Source organism: Impatiens glandulifera, chromosome 4 (genome assembly GCF_907164915.1).
Source record: "Impatiens glandulifera chromosome 4, dImpGla2.1, whole genome shotgun sequence".
Taxonomy (NCBI): Eukaryota; Viridiplantae; Streptophyta; class Magnoliopsida; order Ericales; family Balsaminaceae; genus Impatiens; species Impatiens glandulifera.
Genome location: NC_061865.1, coordinates 25900480 through 25915310, shown reverse-complemented (window position 1 = coordinate 25915310; position 14831 = coordinate 25900480). Strand labels below are relative to the sequence as shown.

The 14831-nt window shown below is 33.5% G+C and overlaps 1 protein-coding gene across 1 annotated transcript; it reads right to left on the bottom strand.

Annotated features, from left to right (window-relative positions):
- Positions 1–12466: 12466 nt before the first annotated feature.
- LOC124936915 (3-dehydrosphinganine reductase TSC10A-like) lies at positions 12467–14082 on the bottom strand. The gene is made up of 4 exons (XM_047477446.1): positions 13491–14082; positions 12989–13136; positions 12599–12904; positions 12467–12519 (listed from the first exon to the last, which is right to left on the bottom strand). The coding sequence occupies exons 1-3, from the start codon at positions 14019–14021 to the stop codon at positions 12606–12608; spliced, it is 978 nt and encodes a 325-aa protein (XP_047333402.1). The 5' UTR covers positions 14022–14082; the 3' UTR covers positions 12467–12519; positions 12599–12605.
- Between the last annotated feature and the right edge of the window lie 749 nt (positions 14083–14831).

Sequence of the window (14831 nt, the reverse complement as noted above, 5' to 3'; positions counted from 1 at the left end):
GGAGATTGACATAGGTCTTTTTAACTTTTTCGATTAAGATAACCTCACGATAAAGAGTTGTCACCTAATTTTTTAAAATTAAGAAAATAAATGATGCGTATGCACACCTTAATTAGAGATTCTTTTATTAGTTCGGTGTTTGGTTACGTGCGGAAAAAGACTAAAAACACTATATATGTCCCACAATGCCCGGTAAGTCTCTACTTTAACAATTTTGGCTTTAAAAAATATTTTACATTTATTTTATTCATTTATTTGCCAATTACTATCAATTCTAAAACATATAGATTATACCTTAATATTAAATCTAAAGTAATACTTATTAAATATATTAACGAATAATAATAATTATTCATAAATAAATAAGAAAATAAAGAAAATTAAAATATTTTATATTCATAAATTAATTTTATGATTATAAATAAATCAACCCATCATTTTTTTTTTTTTTCTAAAATGGTTAAAAACATTTAAATTAAAAAAATAAATAAAAACGAACATATATGGATAATTTGTATGATCTTTTTGGTTGACATTCTTCAGAAAAAACTCTAGAACAACAAACCATTTTTTTTAATTTTAAGATTTAAATTTAAATATTTTTAATAAAAAGTTAATTAATAAATTAAATTCAGCAAAAGAAAAAAAAACTTTAACCATGTTAGTAGTGAATTTCAATTAACAATTTAATTTAAAGAAATTAAATCGTAAATGAAATAACTCAAACTAAAATAGAAAATTGAAATTTATAAATAAAATTAAGTTAAGACAAAATAAGAGCTGAGGTTACAGTTAACTTTTGTGTTTCCTAAAATTATAGAAGTTTTTTAACCGGTAAGAACTCTCAAACAAAGTCACACACGAAAATGAAAAAAAAATATATTGAATATGATTTAAGCCTTTTGCCTTTTTCTCTCTCTTCTGGTACTGTTTTGGTGTCTGATATTTATAGTGGTCTCTTTCCCCCATTCATGATGTAATTTGTTGAAATTTTTTTTTCACCACTACTAGTTTTGCTCGGTCATTTAGGATTTTGTGGAAGTAAACAATCTCCTTTTTTTCTCTCATTATTTTCCTTAATCCATAAAAATACAAATAAATCAAAATTAATATTTTTTAATTTTATTTATTCTATTTATTTGCACAAATAAACTAATATTAATTATATAATATATATATTCAACCTATTTATTTTCTTATTTATTTTAGCATATAAAATAAAATAATATTTTTAATAATAAATTAAATAATTTAAAATTCAACCTATTTATAAAATTATTATTTATTTTATTTGGTAGGCTCCATATTTATTTAAAAATATAAATTTGGGGAACAAAAATAAGTATGTACAACGTTATACATCATGTTTCATGTAAAACACGTTTTATAGCAGAGAGATGTCCTCTTTACAGGAGAGTTGACGTGCATCGCTCTCTCGTGAATCGATTCACACCTTCGTGTGAAACGAGTCACAAGTTTTTTGTGAAGTGTTATTTTGAAGTTATTTTTTTGTAAAAAGACTAAGTCTTTTGTATATCAGCTCTCGTGTGAAGTGCGCTTTACACAAGGGAGCTGTATAATTATCGTGTAAAGTACGCTTTACACGATAATTGTTTGACAATGCTCTCCTGTAAAGCGCTTTACATGAACGCGCTTCATTTCGAGGATATTAAGGAGAATATAAAGTTATGTAATAATATGTGAACCAAATTAATTTGGACTCATTTAAAGGTAATTAATTTTGAAGATTGAATATTATTATTTGGTTTATTTACTACTTATTATTATTATTATTATTATTATTGCATACATATACACTACTTAATTATGAATTTCATGTATAATAAAGTGAGTCAAAATTGGCAATGTGAAATATAATAACTTTAATGTTTGTACATTGTTAGGTGTTAGTTATAAATGATATTTCACAAATAATACGATACATTTAGAGAATTGTTACAATTCCATAATTTGCTTGCAACTAGCATGGATATTTGTGTTCAATTTGTTCATGTCCTTGTCGAGGATATACACAAGGTAATTTAATTTGATCATCTTCAGTACTTTCTTGGAATTTTGAGGTATGGTGTCACAACTCCATCTCTTGCTCTATCTTGTATATGCCTCCATATACCTCATGCAGTACACTCCACATAAAACAACATTTATGTTAACATGGCATTGTCAAGACCTCTATTTTGAATGTTGAGACCCTATCAATAACCGAGGATTTAATGCGCCTCAAGAATGTGAAAAACTTGATTTTCTATTTACAATGATCAAATATTGAATTCATATTTTGAACCACTAATATCACATTTGTTACCGGCCTATTATCCTTCAACAAACATACCACCAATCTCAAAGTTATCAACCTCTTATTTCATGACAAGTCAATCGCAATCATTCTTTCAACGCTTATTATTCCTCGACAAACGAACCATCAATCCCAATCACACTTTCAAACACCTCTTATTCGTTAGAAAATCAACTACTAATCACAATCACACTTTCACACGCCTTTTATCCCTCGGTAAACCACCTACTAATATCTCATTTGTTACTGGCCTCTTATCCCTTCTAAAACCATCCTTCAATCCCAATGTTATCGACCTATTATATCTTGACAAAATAATCACAATCATACTTTCACACAACTCTTATCCTTGTAAAATCAACCATCAATCACAGTCACACTTTCACGTGTCTCTTATCATTCGAAAAACAAACCACCAATTATAGTCACACTTTCACATGTCTCTTATCCTTCGACAAACCACCCACAAATCTTAATCGAAATCTAATCTCGTGACCTCATGATCCTTTGTTATCAGCCTCTTTTCTATTGGTAAACACCAGCAATCTGAATCAACCTTTAACCTCATGACCTTAAACTTTAGTCAATCAAATATCTGATTCATATATTTTTAATCACCAATATCTCATTTGTTAACGGTTTTTTATCCCTCAACAAACCAACCACAAATCCTAATGTTACCAACATCTTATTTCACAATAAACCAATCACTAATCACAATCAACATTTAACCTAAACCCTTACACTTCGGTCAGTCAAATATCTTATTGATATATATATTTAACCATCAATATATCATTTGTTACCGGCTTCTTATACCTCAAGAAATCAACCCCTAGTCTCGCATTTAATCTCTTGACATCACAATTTTGTCAATTAAATATCTAATTCATATATTTTTAACCCACAATATCTCATTTGTTACCAACTTCTTATTCCTTAACAAACCAACTACCAATCTCAATATTATCGACATTTTATTTCTTGACAAACCAACCATCAATCTCAATCAATTTTTAGCCTCACACTTCAGCTGATCAAATATGTTATTCGTATTTTTTTAACCATCAATATCTCATTTGTTACCGTTTTTTATCTCTCAAAAAACCAACCACCAATCAAACTAATGTTACTAACCATTTATTTCTCCACAATCCAACCACCAATCTCATTCGATCTCTCATCTTGTGAGCGTTTTGAACCCCCAACCATCTAATCATTTTATCCTAACTTCCGCAAATCAGCATTGTTATTCAAATATTTAACCACAATTGTTTCTTCATATGAATTTTGGTAATAGTTTAAAAGTTGTGTCTAGTGGGATTTGAACATTAGTCTTTATTATGTATCATGTACACTTCCACTTAATATTTTTTATTTATATTTATAATTTTATGTACGAATATATAATTTATATAACTATTAATTCACATTAAAAAATCTCATTCTCTAACATTTGTACCATGTACACTTAACCACTAGACCACTTAATATTGTTGATTTATATTTATAATTTTATGTATAAATATATAATTTACATGAATATTAATTAAAAAATCACTAAATTCACATTAAGAAATCTCATTCTTTAACATTAAAAAGTACCAAACTTATAAGAATTAACAATAAAAAAGTTAAAATGTTGAAAATTTGTCTCTATATGTTCATAAAAATATTTGGTTGAATTTGAAAAATAATAGTTATGTAGATTAGTTGAATTTGAAACATAATCGGTTATATTCTTACACTTACAAGTTTAGGACTTATATATATCATTTTTATTTTTATTTTAATAAATTGTTCCAATTTTATGAGCGGAAATTAATCACATCTCGTCAATCTAGTCAACTGATAAACTTTGTTTAAGCATATTTTTTTTTGGAAAACAACTTAGGACACAAATAAATGGTTTATACTTTCTTCAACTCCCGAACATAGGACACAATTGATATTATGAATGTTTATGTATTCTTAAATTCTGTGTTTTTTTGTCAACCTTTTCCTGTATACCAGTTAGAGAATAAATTAGTGACGAGGAATAATCTTTGGAGACCATAGCACATTATGTCATTCTACCACTTGTCTTCTTGATCTAACCATTTCTCATGTCTTTCTTGTAATTAACTTCTCGCTACTTTCTGCTTTCCAGCATATTTCATCATTTCTTTCATTGAGTTACTTCTGCCTCATTAGATTTAGGATTCTATCACCTTCTGAAATACGCCTCAGAAGTGAATCATATTTACCTTCATAGACATCTCTAAATGAGTACTTAATATTTTCTCTTCTAACTCTACTTCCTCGCATTTCTTCTTTAAATATAATGGGAATATTATCCAGCCAAGGATCATGCCAAAATAGTACCCTCTTCCATTTCCAATTGTGGTTTGCACCATTTAAAATGCATATTTTCTTATTTTTATGATCTTATTTAATGACAATTCCATTCTTTCATTGATGTTTCGTGTCCAAATATTCTGCTATTCTTTCATAAATCTTGTATGCATCCATTTGATTCACTGGGAGTCCGTCTTTTACTCTAACTCCCATAATCTCCTAATGGTGAGGGCATTATTATATATATAACTTAATATTTTTATGAATTAAATATTTTTTAAATTTTATAGTTTACGAATTATACTAATATTTTAGTCAATTAGTTTATGATTATATGAGCTACCAATCCTTGTTAATAAACGCTATTCTTTAAACTTTTAATTTAATTTATATTACTAACTTATTAGTTTTTTAAATTAAATTTTTTCTAAATTATATAGTTTATCTTTACCTTAGTTAGATGTTTAAAATTAAGAAAGAGTTAAATCTATATATATAATATTAATAGACAAAAGTTAAAACTTGTTGCTTTTCCAGTTGAATCCACCAAAGGTGGTTACACGAATATTGGTATTCACAACAAAATCTTAACATTCAACAATATTATAGCTTATAAAGAGAATTTGAAGAGGGACAAAGAATTTTTACAACATATAAAAATGTCTATCAACCAATTATAATACTTAACTTTAATTTAAAGTTCCACAATGTCCAAAACGTCAAAACAGTGGCCAAATAGGACTAAACATGAACACAAAATTAAAGTACCATTTTATAAAAGGGCTTGGCACTTCATATCCAACATTGATGTCCATTCAAACTTCTAAGATAAGCTATAATTATTTATTAATTACTTTTTTTTAGGTAGGGTAGTAAGCCGACATGATCAACACATAATGAGATTAGCCTATTAGGCTAAACATAAAAGCATAAAATAAATACGTAGAAGAAATAGAAATATACCCGGAACCGAAGACTGAATACAACAAAGTTCACACTTTTATTAATTAAACTTGAAATATATTACAAAAGAGTGGGAGTGAGAGTGAGAGTGAGAGAAAGAGAGTACAATAGAGACTAGAGGGATCATTTTCGCCTCCCCTACCAAACGAAAATGAACATCTATTAAAAGGAAAATATTTTACAAAAGTTATAAAATGAACAGTGTCTCCGGGATTCCCAGGATAAGTTTTTCCACACATTGCGGATCTTGTCTCTATCTTCTAAATATTGCGGATCTTGTTTCCCATTTAAATTTTAAAATGGTTGGATGATGATAATCCAACTTCTTTCCTCGATATTTTTTCAACAAAAGTATCTTTCATTTCTTCAAAAATGTCTTCAATTTCGACATCACTCTGGGCGTCTTGTAGATAATCAGATGTCATAGTTGAATCTGATTTGTTTGATTTATTATTATCTTCGAATTTAGACATAAAGTCTTTTTTCATTTCTTCAATGTATATAGATATCATCTGCTCTCTTGATAAGTTCTCTGACCTCATTCTAAACTTTTTTGAGATATAATCAAAAGGAGACGGAGCTTTAGCTACTTGTCGTTTTTCTTCATAAAGGTTTATTTGTTGGTGTAGGAGGTCCATTGTCTCTTTTCCGAATCGCTCATTTGTTTCCTGATCGATCCTCATAATTTTATCCCAAAATTTATAATGGGATGATCTAAATAGACATGAAATGCATGTTTTGGTATAACCAAATTCGGGTATCCATTTCCAAATCCAGGGAATGGAAAATTCTATAAAAAAAAGAAATATGAAGCTATTCCTTCAGTATATAAATTTGCATATTGTTTTTAAAGAAGTTGGGTGGAGATATCTCTCCATTTATCAAAGAGGACCTTGATTTCTTCTAGTAAAACTTTTGGGCTAGGACCAAAACTGTCAAACCAATTTATGAACTAGTGGGGAATATCTCCTCTATAAATATCCGCACATACCTTGATGAAGCATGAATGTTTATATTTATTATTCTCGTAATTTAGTGCCTTAGTGAAGGCATCACAGTAATCCAATTAATTAAATTTGATTGTCGTTGTTTTATTAAACGACAATTCTCTTTCTTTCATTGGGGATACTCCCTAGTATTCTAAGGATATTGTCTTTTTTATTATGATTTTGCTGAAATTATAAATTTCTTTATTTGCGCCAGAGAAATGTGATATTTCACATGATCCGCTTTAAATAAGTATTTGTTCGTAAAACATTCGGGACTTATAAGTCCTCGATAGTTTGGATGTATTATCCAAATACCTTTGCATTATTGTCAATGGCTCATTTTTTAATTTGAGGTCTTTTATTCTAAGAGAAATATAATTTCTTTATATTCATTTCTCATGAATCCGATATTACTGGATTCTGTTTCATCATCTCCTAGTATTCTGGCATATGTGGGATTGTCTTTTTGGCTCTCAGGAATTTGGGAGAGATCCATTGCTATCAACTTATGTTTACCATATTGAGATATGATCTCTGGTGTTCTGCCCCGTCCTCTTCCTCTATTAAAGAAAGGTTCATGACCTCTTGCGCTCATTCCTATAAATTCAAAACTCACGGGTTATGAAATCAGAAAGATTATTATATATCCCTTTTTATATGCTATTTCAAAATCAAATGGAGCTAAATGAGCTTGCCATCTAGCGAACATTTGTTTTGATATATCATGTTTAAAGTCTTTTTGGAACATAAATTTAGTTGCATTGCAGTCTGTTCGTATAATAAATTTTTGTTTTGATACTAGTATTCACAATAAACTAGTATCAAAGAGAGGTTGGTCTAAGGCGCTCGCGGTTCGATTTCTTTGACTTAAGATGGGGTCGACTTCTAGGGTGGATATCAAGAACTTCAATGGGACGAAGGATTTTAGGTTATGGAAGATAAAGATGAGGGCACACTTAGGCAACTTGGACGCGGAGAAAAAGATGGAGGTGTTGGAAAGGGCCTATAACACCTTAATTTTTAGTCTCATTGATAAGGTATTGCGAGAGGTTGCTAGTTCCATGACGACAACAGAGGTGTGGCTTCAGTTGAAATCTTTGTATATGACTAAAACATTGTCGTCTTAAATCTACGTCAAGTAGAGATTCTTCAAGTTTAGAATGACTGAGGGGAATTGTTAGATAAATTCATACCGGTTCAAATAAACCTAACTTAAACAAACTTCCTACGCAGGAACAAGGAACCGGACCGGATGAACAAAAGAAAACCAACTGAAGAAACCGAACCGGTCAAGCTACCAAACCGATCAAGAGTATTCGGTACGTGACCGCACAGAGGAAGGATCGGCCAAAGCCTAAAAGCCAGATCCATCAAATAGCCGATCAATCCTCAAGACAAACATAACCGGAATAAGCCCGGTCACTTCACTATCAAAAGATATTCGGCCAAGTCAAGTGGCCAACCTAGGCCAAGTCAAGAGGCCGACCTGCACAAGAAGACACTTTGGGTATCTGTTGAGAATGATACCAAAGGAACAGACTGAATACTTCCATATCCATGCAAGTCTGAGGAAAGACTGTAGGCTGCAGAAAACAGTACTACCGGATCTTTCTACTTCGGGATAAGCCAGAAAGGAAATCTTCAAAGTACAGACAACTGTCCAAGCAGACAGTGCCTACATTGAGTAAAAGACAAACCCAGCAGGTTTGCTTTACAGACCGGCAGGTCTGAAACAGGATACCAGGTCTCAGTTTGACCGTCAGGTCTGAGGAGAAGACCGCAGGTCTGAGACACTGAATCACTGCATCTCTGATCAGCCAATCAGATTCAAGGCTTCGAAATATGACCGTTGGCATATTTCACCTATAAAAGGAGGCAGTTGCAGAAGAGTAAAGGCGGGACATCAAGCAGATATTGAGCAGTTACTAAGCGAGACAAACATTGAGATAACAAAAGCTGAGTGCATTTACTACAAGTGATAACAGTGTGGTATTCTAAGAAAGCCTAAGTGCTAAATTCTAAGTGTGTGTTACAATTTCGGTGTAAATTGTAAGAGTGTCATCGAGCAGGAAATAAGTCTCGATCGGATTGTATCTGTATTCCTTAGTGAATATCCTTCTCGCGGTTTCGAGAGGAAGGGGTGACGTAGGAGCTTTATCTTCGAACATCCATAAAATCTGTTGTGTTATTTACTTTCTGTTGGCTTCATTACATAACCGACTAACCTAACCATACCGCTCCAAACCAACTCCATACTGACCATACCGAATATCCAGATAACCGAAACCGACCCACCATTCTTCAAATCTCTATCATTCGAAACCGACTCCGCCTATCATACACGTGTACCGCTTCAACTTGAAAGCAAACCTCTTCCGCGCTTGAACCTAGTTCAAGGGTTTGTGACAAGTTGTGTAGTATTGAAACCCCGGTGTTAATCTCTAACAGGATTAATCACCACCCTACGAGTGAGAACCGCTAACCGGTCCAACCCCCGGTCCACCAGCGGCGACCTAGATCCTAACAATTGGTATCAGAGCAGTTAGTTTCAATACTCAAGCAAGCATGTATCAGGATAGGCCTCCAATGCTAGAAGGTGAAGACTTTGCCAACTGGAAGGCACGGATGTATCTACATCTAATCACCTTGGATGATGAAATAGAGTCCATTCTAACCGAAGGACCGATATTCATTGATAAAGATAGAAAAGAATGGACGGCTGAAGATAGGAGAAGGAACAATCTGGACAACCATGCAAGAAACCGGATCTCCAACAGCGTAGACAGAAACACATATTGCAAGATCAGAGATTGCAAAACCGCGAAGGAGACATGGAACACAGTTATCCAGATCTTCGAGGGAAATGAAAGAACCAAGGAAAACAAGTGGGAATGCAGAAAACCGAGGAGAGATGACCGGAAACCGGACAATCAAAATAACCGAAATAACTATCAACAAACCGGTGAAGGAAGTGAGGTACCGAAAGCACTAATAGCCGACGATGGTGGAAGTTTGTGGGCTCGCAGTGACAGCAATGATGAGCTCACGTGCCTCATGGCAAATGAGGAACAGAAAAATGGGAACCAGATTTTCTATTGTCTATGAATGTAGGTAAATCAAGACAAAAGCTTGGAAAAGACAACATTGCATTCGGACAGCCGGCTGCTGACAGACACATCACATGAAGGGAACAAGCATGAAGTGGCTAACATCCTCACAAAGCCAATTCTCGAGTCTAAGTTTTCTTCCCTTAGAAATATTTTAGAATTATTAGATTAAACCGGCCAAACAAACATAAGATTTTTAAACCGGCCTACTTCTTACTTCTTGCATGGTTTTGAATATTTATTCTAAATAATCAAAAAGGGAGAAATTGTTAGATAAAAGATAAAGACTCTTCCAAAACCTTTCTCAAAATTTTCTCCCAAAATTTTTCGAAAAATTCTCTAAATCTTTTTCAAAATCGGCCAAACAAAACAACCGGCCTACGGTTGCAAACTTACATAATTTTGATAATTTTAAATAAAATAATCAAAAAGGGAGAAATTGTTAGATAAATTCATACCGGTTCAAATAAACCTAACTTAAACAAACTTCCTACGCAGGAATAAGGAACCGGACCTGATGAACAAAAGAAAACCAACTGAAGAAACCGAACCGGTCAAGCTACCAAACCGATCAAGAGTATTCGGTACGTGACCGCACAGAGGAAGGATCGGCCAAAGCCTAAAAGCCAGATCCATCAAATAGCCGATCAATCCTCAAGACAAACATAACCGGAATAAGCCCGGTCACTTCACTATCAAAAGATATTCGGCCAAGTCAAGTGGCCAACCTAGGCCAATCAAGAGGCCGACCTGCACAAGAAGACACTTTGGGTATCTGTTGAGAATGATACCAAAGGAACAGACTGAATACTTCCATATCCATGCAAGTCTGAGGAAAGACTGTAGGCTGCAGAAAACAGTACTACCGGATCTTTCTACTTCGGGATAAGCCAGAAAGGAAATCTTCAAAGTACAGACAACTGTCCAAGCAGACAGTGCCTACATTGAGTAAAAGACAAACCCAGCAGGTTTGCTTTACAGACCGGCAGGTCTGAAACAGGATACCAGGTCTCAGTTTGACCGTCAGGTCTGAGGAGAAGACCGCAGGTCTGAGACACTGAATCACTGCATCTCTGATCAGCCAATCAGATTCAAGGCTTCGAAATATGACCGTTGGCATATTTCACCTATAAAAGGAGGCAGTTGCAGAAGAGTAAAGGCGGGACATCAAGCAGATATTGAGCAGTTACTAAGCGAGACAAACATTGAGATAACAAAAGCTGAGTGCATTTACTACAAGTGATAACAGTGTGGTATTCTAAGAAAGCCTAAGTGCTAAATTCTAAGTGTGTGTTACAATTTCGGTGTAAATTGTAAGAGTGTCATCGAGCAGGAAATAAGTCTCGATCGGATTGTATCTGTATTCCTTAGTGAATATCCTTCTCGCGGTTTCGAGAGGAAGGGGTGACGTAGGAGCTTTATCTCCGAACATCCATAAAATCTGTTGTGTTATTTACTTTCTGTTGGCTTCATTACATAACCGACTAACCTAACCATACCGCTCCAAACCAACTCCATACTGACCATACCGAATATCCAGATAACCGAAACCGACCCACCATTCTTCAAATCTCTATCATTCGAAACCGACTCCGCCTATCATACACGTGTACCGCTTCAACTTGAAAGCAAACCTCTTCCGCGCTTGAACCTAGTTCAAGGGTTTGTGACAAGTTGTGTAGTATTGAAACCCCGGTGTTAATCTCTAACAGGATTAATCACCACCCTACGAGTGAGAACCGCTAACCGGTCCAACCCCCGGTCCACCAGCGGCGACCTAGATCCTAACAGGAATGATTTTCAGACGCATATCGACGATTATGTCAAGATTCTCATTGATTTAGAAAACATCGGGGAGAAGTACAAGGATGAGGATAAGGCACTGATGCTTTTGAATTCTTTACCGAAGTCATATGAGACGTTCTTAGACAAACTCGAGCATGAGAGGGAGGAGCTTACCCTCAATGATGTAATGAGTGCATTGAGATCGAATGACCAAAAGAAGAAGAATGAAAAGAGCAATTTCAGTGGAGATGGACTCTTGGTTCGAGGTAGAACCGAGAAAAGAGACAATAAAAGCAAAGAATAAACAGAATAACGATAAAAGAGTTTACCAAGGTTCGGACCAACAATGTTCTACGTCCTGCTTTCGGATAATCAATTCAATAGAGTTATAATTACAAATTTTAATTCTCTGTATGTTCTAGGTTTTAGTCTCACCGCACTCTACAACTCAATAGACTTTTAAAATTTATAATTAGGAAAGAATCATTTTGTTTTCCTATAATATAATATATATGGATTCTTTCCTTCTCTACTTCTTTAGAAATATATCATTGAGGCACACTAAACTGCTAGGCTCAATTCCACAAATTGAATAAAAATAACTTGGATTGAATTGGTTATGAAAATTCTAATGGTGAGTTTTATATATATTAAGCAACTATATTTATATCACCTTCAGTTAGTATTCAAAATCTTTCATAAACATTAAGCAACTATAGTTACGATATTAATTTTCCTTTGATATTACTCTTTTATACTAGTCAACTATCTAACATTAACATGCATTAAAGAAAAACAAATCGTCATTTATTCATACTAAGTTAGCATTAAAATACAATTATCAGAAGTATCATTTGAAAATATATTGAACACACTAGAATTTGAACTAAAATCAGTTACATGCAGTCTACATGTATAGGAATGAACCCATTATTATTCAAGGAGTATTCTTCTTTTATTGTATTATTAACCCCACTTGCCTTAACTCTATTCATTCTCTTATCACTCACGGCTATAAGATCTGAATATAAAAGGAAATAAGGTTACAATTATTGTCTTGGGCATATCTCACTATCATGTGATTCATGTTAGTTACTTACTTTTTCTTCAATAATTATTATTTTGGGCATGCCACTTTAATATGGTTTGGTACCATTTCCACTGAAAGCACAGTCCTACCAGGCGCAATATACTTGCAAATGCCACCTCAACAAATGCCATTATATAGGATCTTTGAGGAGAAAAACCAGCACTTCCTACCCCCAACAACCATCCCTCAAAGCTGCAATATACACTGAATTTTGCAGATTTTATACCTTCCAACGAGATCTTAGCCACTTCACCAGCTTCGACTACACCAAATGAATCTCCAATAATCTTATTTAGAGATGGCCTAATCTTATTATCTGCATATCATTAATCAAAATTACATACAACTCATCATAGAAAATCAATTAGGAAATTGTGATTATACTTATTTGGTTTCATACGTTCTACCAAACCAGGTGTATCAGTATATGGAGGATATATGAGAGTTATATGAATGTTATCTGCAATAAGTTCTTGCTGTAATGCTTCCGCCATTCCTTGTAGACCAAACTTACTCGCTGAATAAGCACTGTAACCATAAATGCCTATCTGTTACAAGATTCAAATTTCAGTTGACTTAGTTCATGAGTAGAAATAGAAACATTAACTATAGGCCGCAACGGGTACCCGTCACCTTCCACGGTCAGGTCAGGTCAGGTCAGGTCGGGTCATCTAATTCATGTATTTTTTTCTCAAAACATTATTTTTAGTATCTTCTTACTTTTTTTTTTAATATTTCTTCTCTAATCTAACTAGGATTAACGACGACTAATAACAGTGGTATTAAAAAACATTCACTTATGGGAGATCAACTACAATTTGTCTGTATTAATGAGTTAGCGACGATGTTTTTATTTTCGTCGTTAATGTATAATCGCCAGAAATCAAGCAAAGTTATATTACCTGACCAGCTAGTGACGACATAATTGCAATTGAGACCGGTCCTTTGTCCTTTCGAGCTTTCATTCCAGGCAAAACCGTCATGATAAGATTAAATGTACCGATGAGATTAACATCAATAATAAACTTAACCTCTTCTAAATTAAGATTCTCTAGTTCTCGCGCCACATAAAATCCTTGGTTGCAAATCAGAACATCGATAGGTCCAGCCTCATCTACTGCCTTCCTCAAAGCTTCCACGTCGCAAACATCCGCACTGAAGATGGAGACATCAATACCAGTGGCTAGACGGATTAAATCCCTCGCGTCTTCAAGCTTTTTCTGACTTCGAGCTAGAATGGAGACTCGCGCTCCTTCTATGGTGGCTCGTTTGGCCAGCTCGAGGCCAATGCCACTAGAACCTCCGGTGATGAACACATGGCGGCCCTTGATTGGGATCTTCACAGGGTGGGGACGAACAATTAAAAAGAGGAAGAATATGAGGGAGAGGAAGAAAATTAGGAAGAGGAAAGAAAGGAACACCAAAGATGCCATTTTTGAATACTCCTATTGATGAGTCCACTTCAATTACTAAACTGATCAAGAGGTTTCAGAACTTCTATTTTATGCATGACAAATAATAATAGGAGGAAAGGAGTTTTTAAAGAAGAAAATATATCTCATTTAACCCCCACAACTTACACCAAATGTTAGATTTATTCCATCAACTTACAATAGATTCATTTTGCTTCATGGATATTTTAGAAATTGTTCTATTAGTTCTCGTTATCATTCTTTGACCAACTCCGTTAAGAAGATAATAGAGGTAGGGATGAGTGGTTCCAAAGCATGCGTTGAGAGAAGAAACTAACAACAATAAAATTTGTAACCGCAATAGGCCGTCTATCATACATGACATAACTTTGTGAGAAGAGATCAGAATAAACAAAGAAAGTTTGAAAATTTTCAACTTCAAAGAGTTGTAAACAAGCTCTAGAATGGTGTGGACTAAGATGGAAGGCTTAATCAACTAGGGTGTTCTACAAAAGAACAAATATTCAAAGGGAAATCAATTCAATGATGATTCATCGATCTTTTATTGTTTTTTTCTAATGTTGCATTGATTCAATATAATTTGTTAACCTTATGACAAATGTTTGTCATATAACTTATACTTATTTAGTTTGGTTTTAGTTTATCCTAAGGTATATATACTTATATATACCTTATACGTTATTAATGGTATTGAAAATAATTAATGAAAAAATATTTCACTTTTTTAAGAAAAAGTTAACTAAATATGAACTAGATTTTGATTGTTTTAACATAATTACATATATTTTATGCAAAATAAAATTATTTTAA

Excerpts from the sequence above, each read along its gene's own strand:
- LOC124936915 (XM_047477446.1), bottom strand. The coding sequence starts at position 14,021 with ATGGCATCTTTGGTGTTCCTTTCTTTCCTCTTCCTAATTTTCTTCCTC. Across the intron at positions 13,137-13,490 it reads TGTCGTCACTAGCTGGTCAG|ATAGGCATTTATGGTTACAG; the intron begins GTAATATAACTT and ends ATCTTGTAACAG. Across the intron at positions 12,905-12,988 it reads TACACCTGGTTTGGTAGAAC|ATAATAAGATTAGGCCATCT; the intron begins GTATGAAACCAA and ends AATGATATGCAG.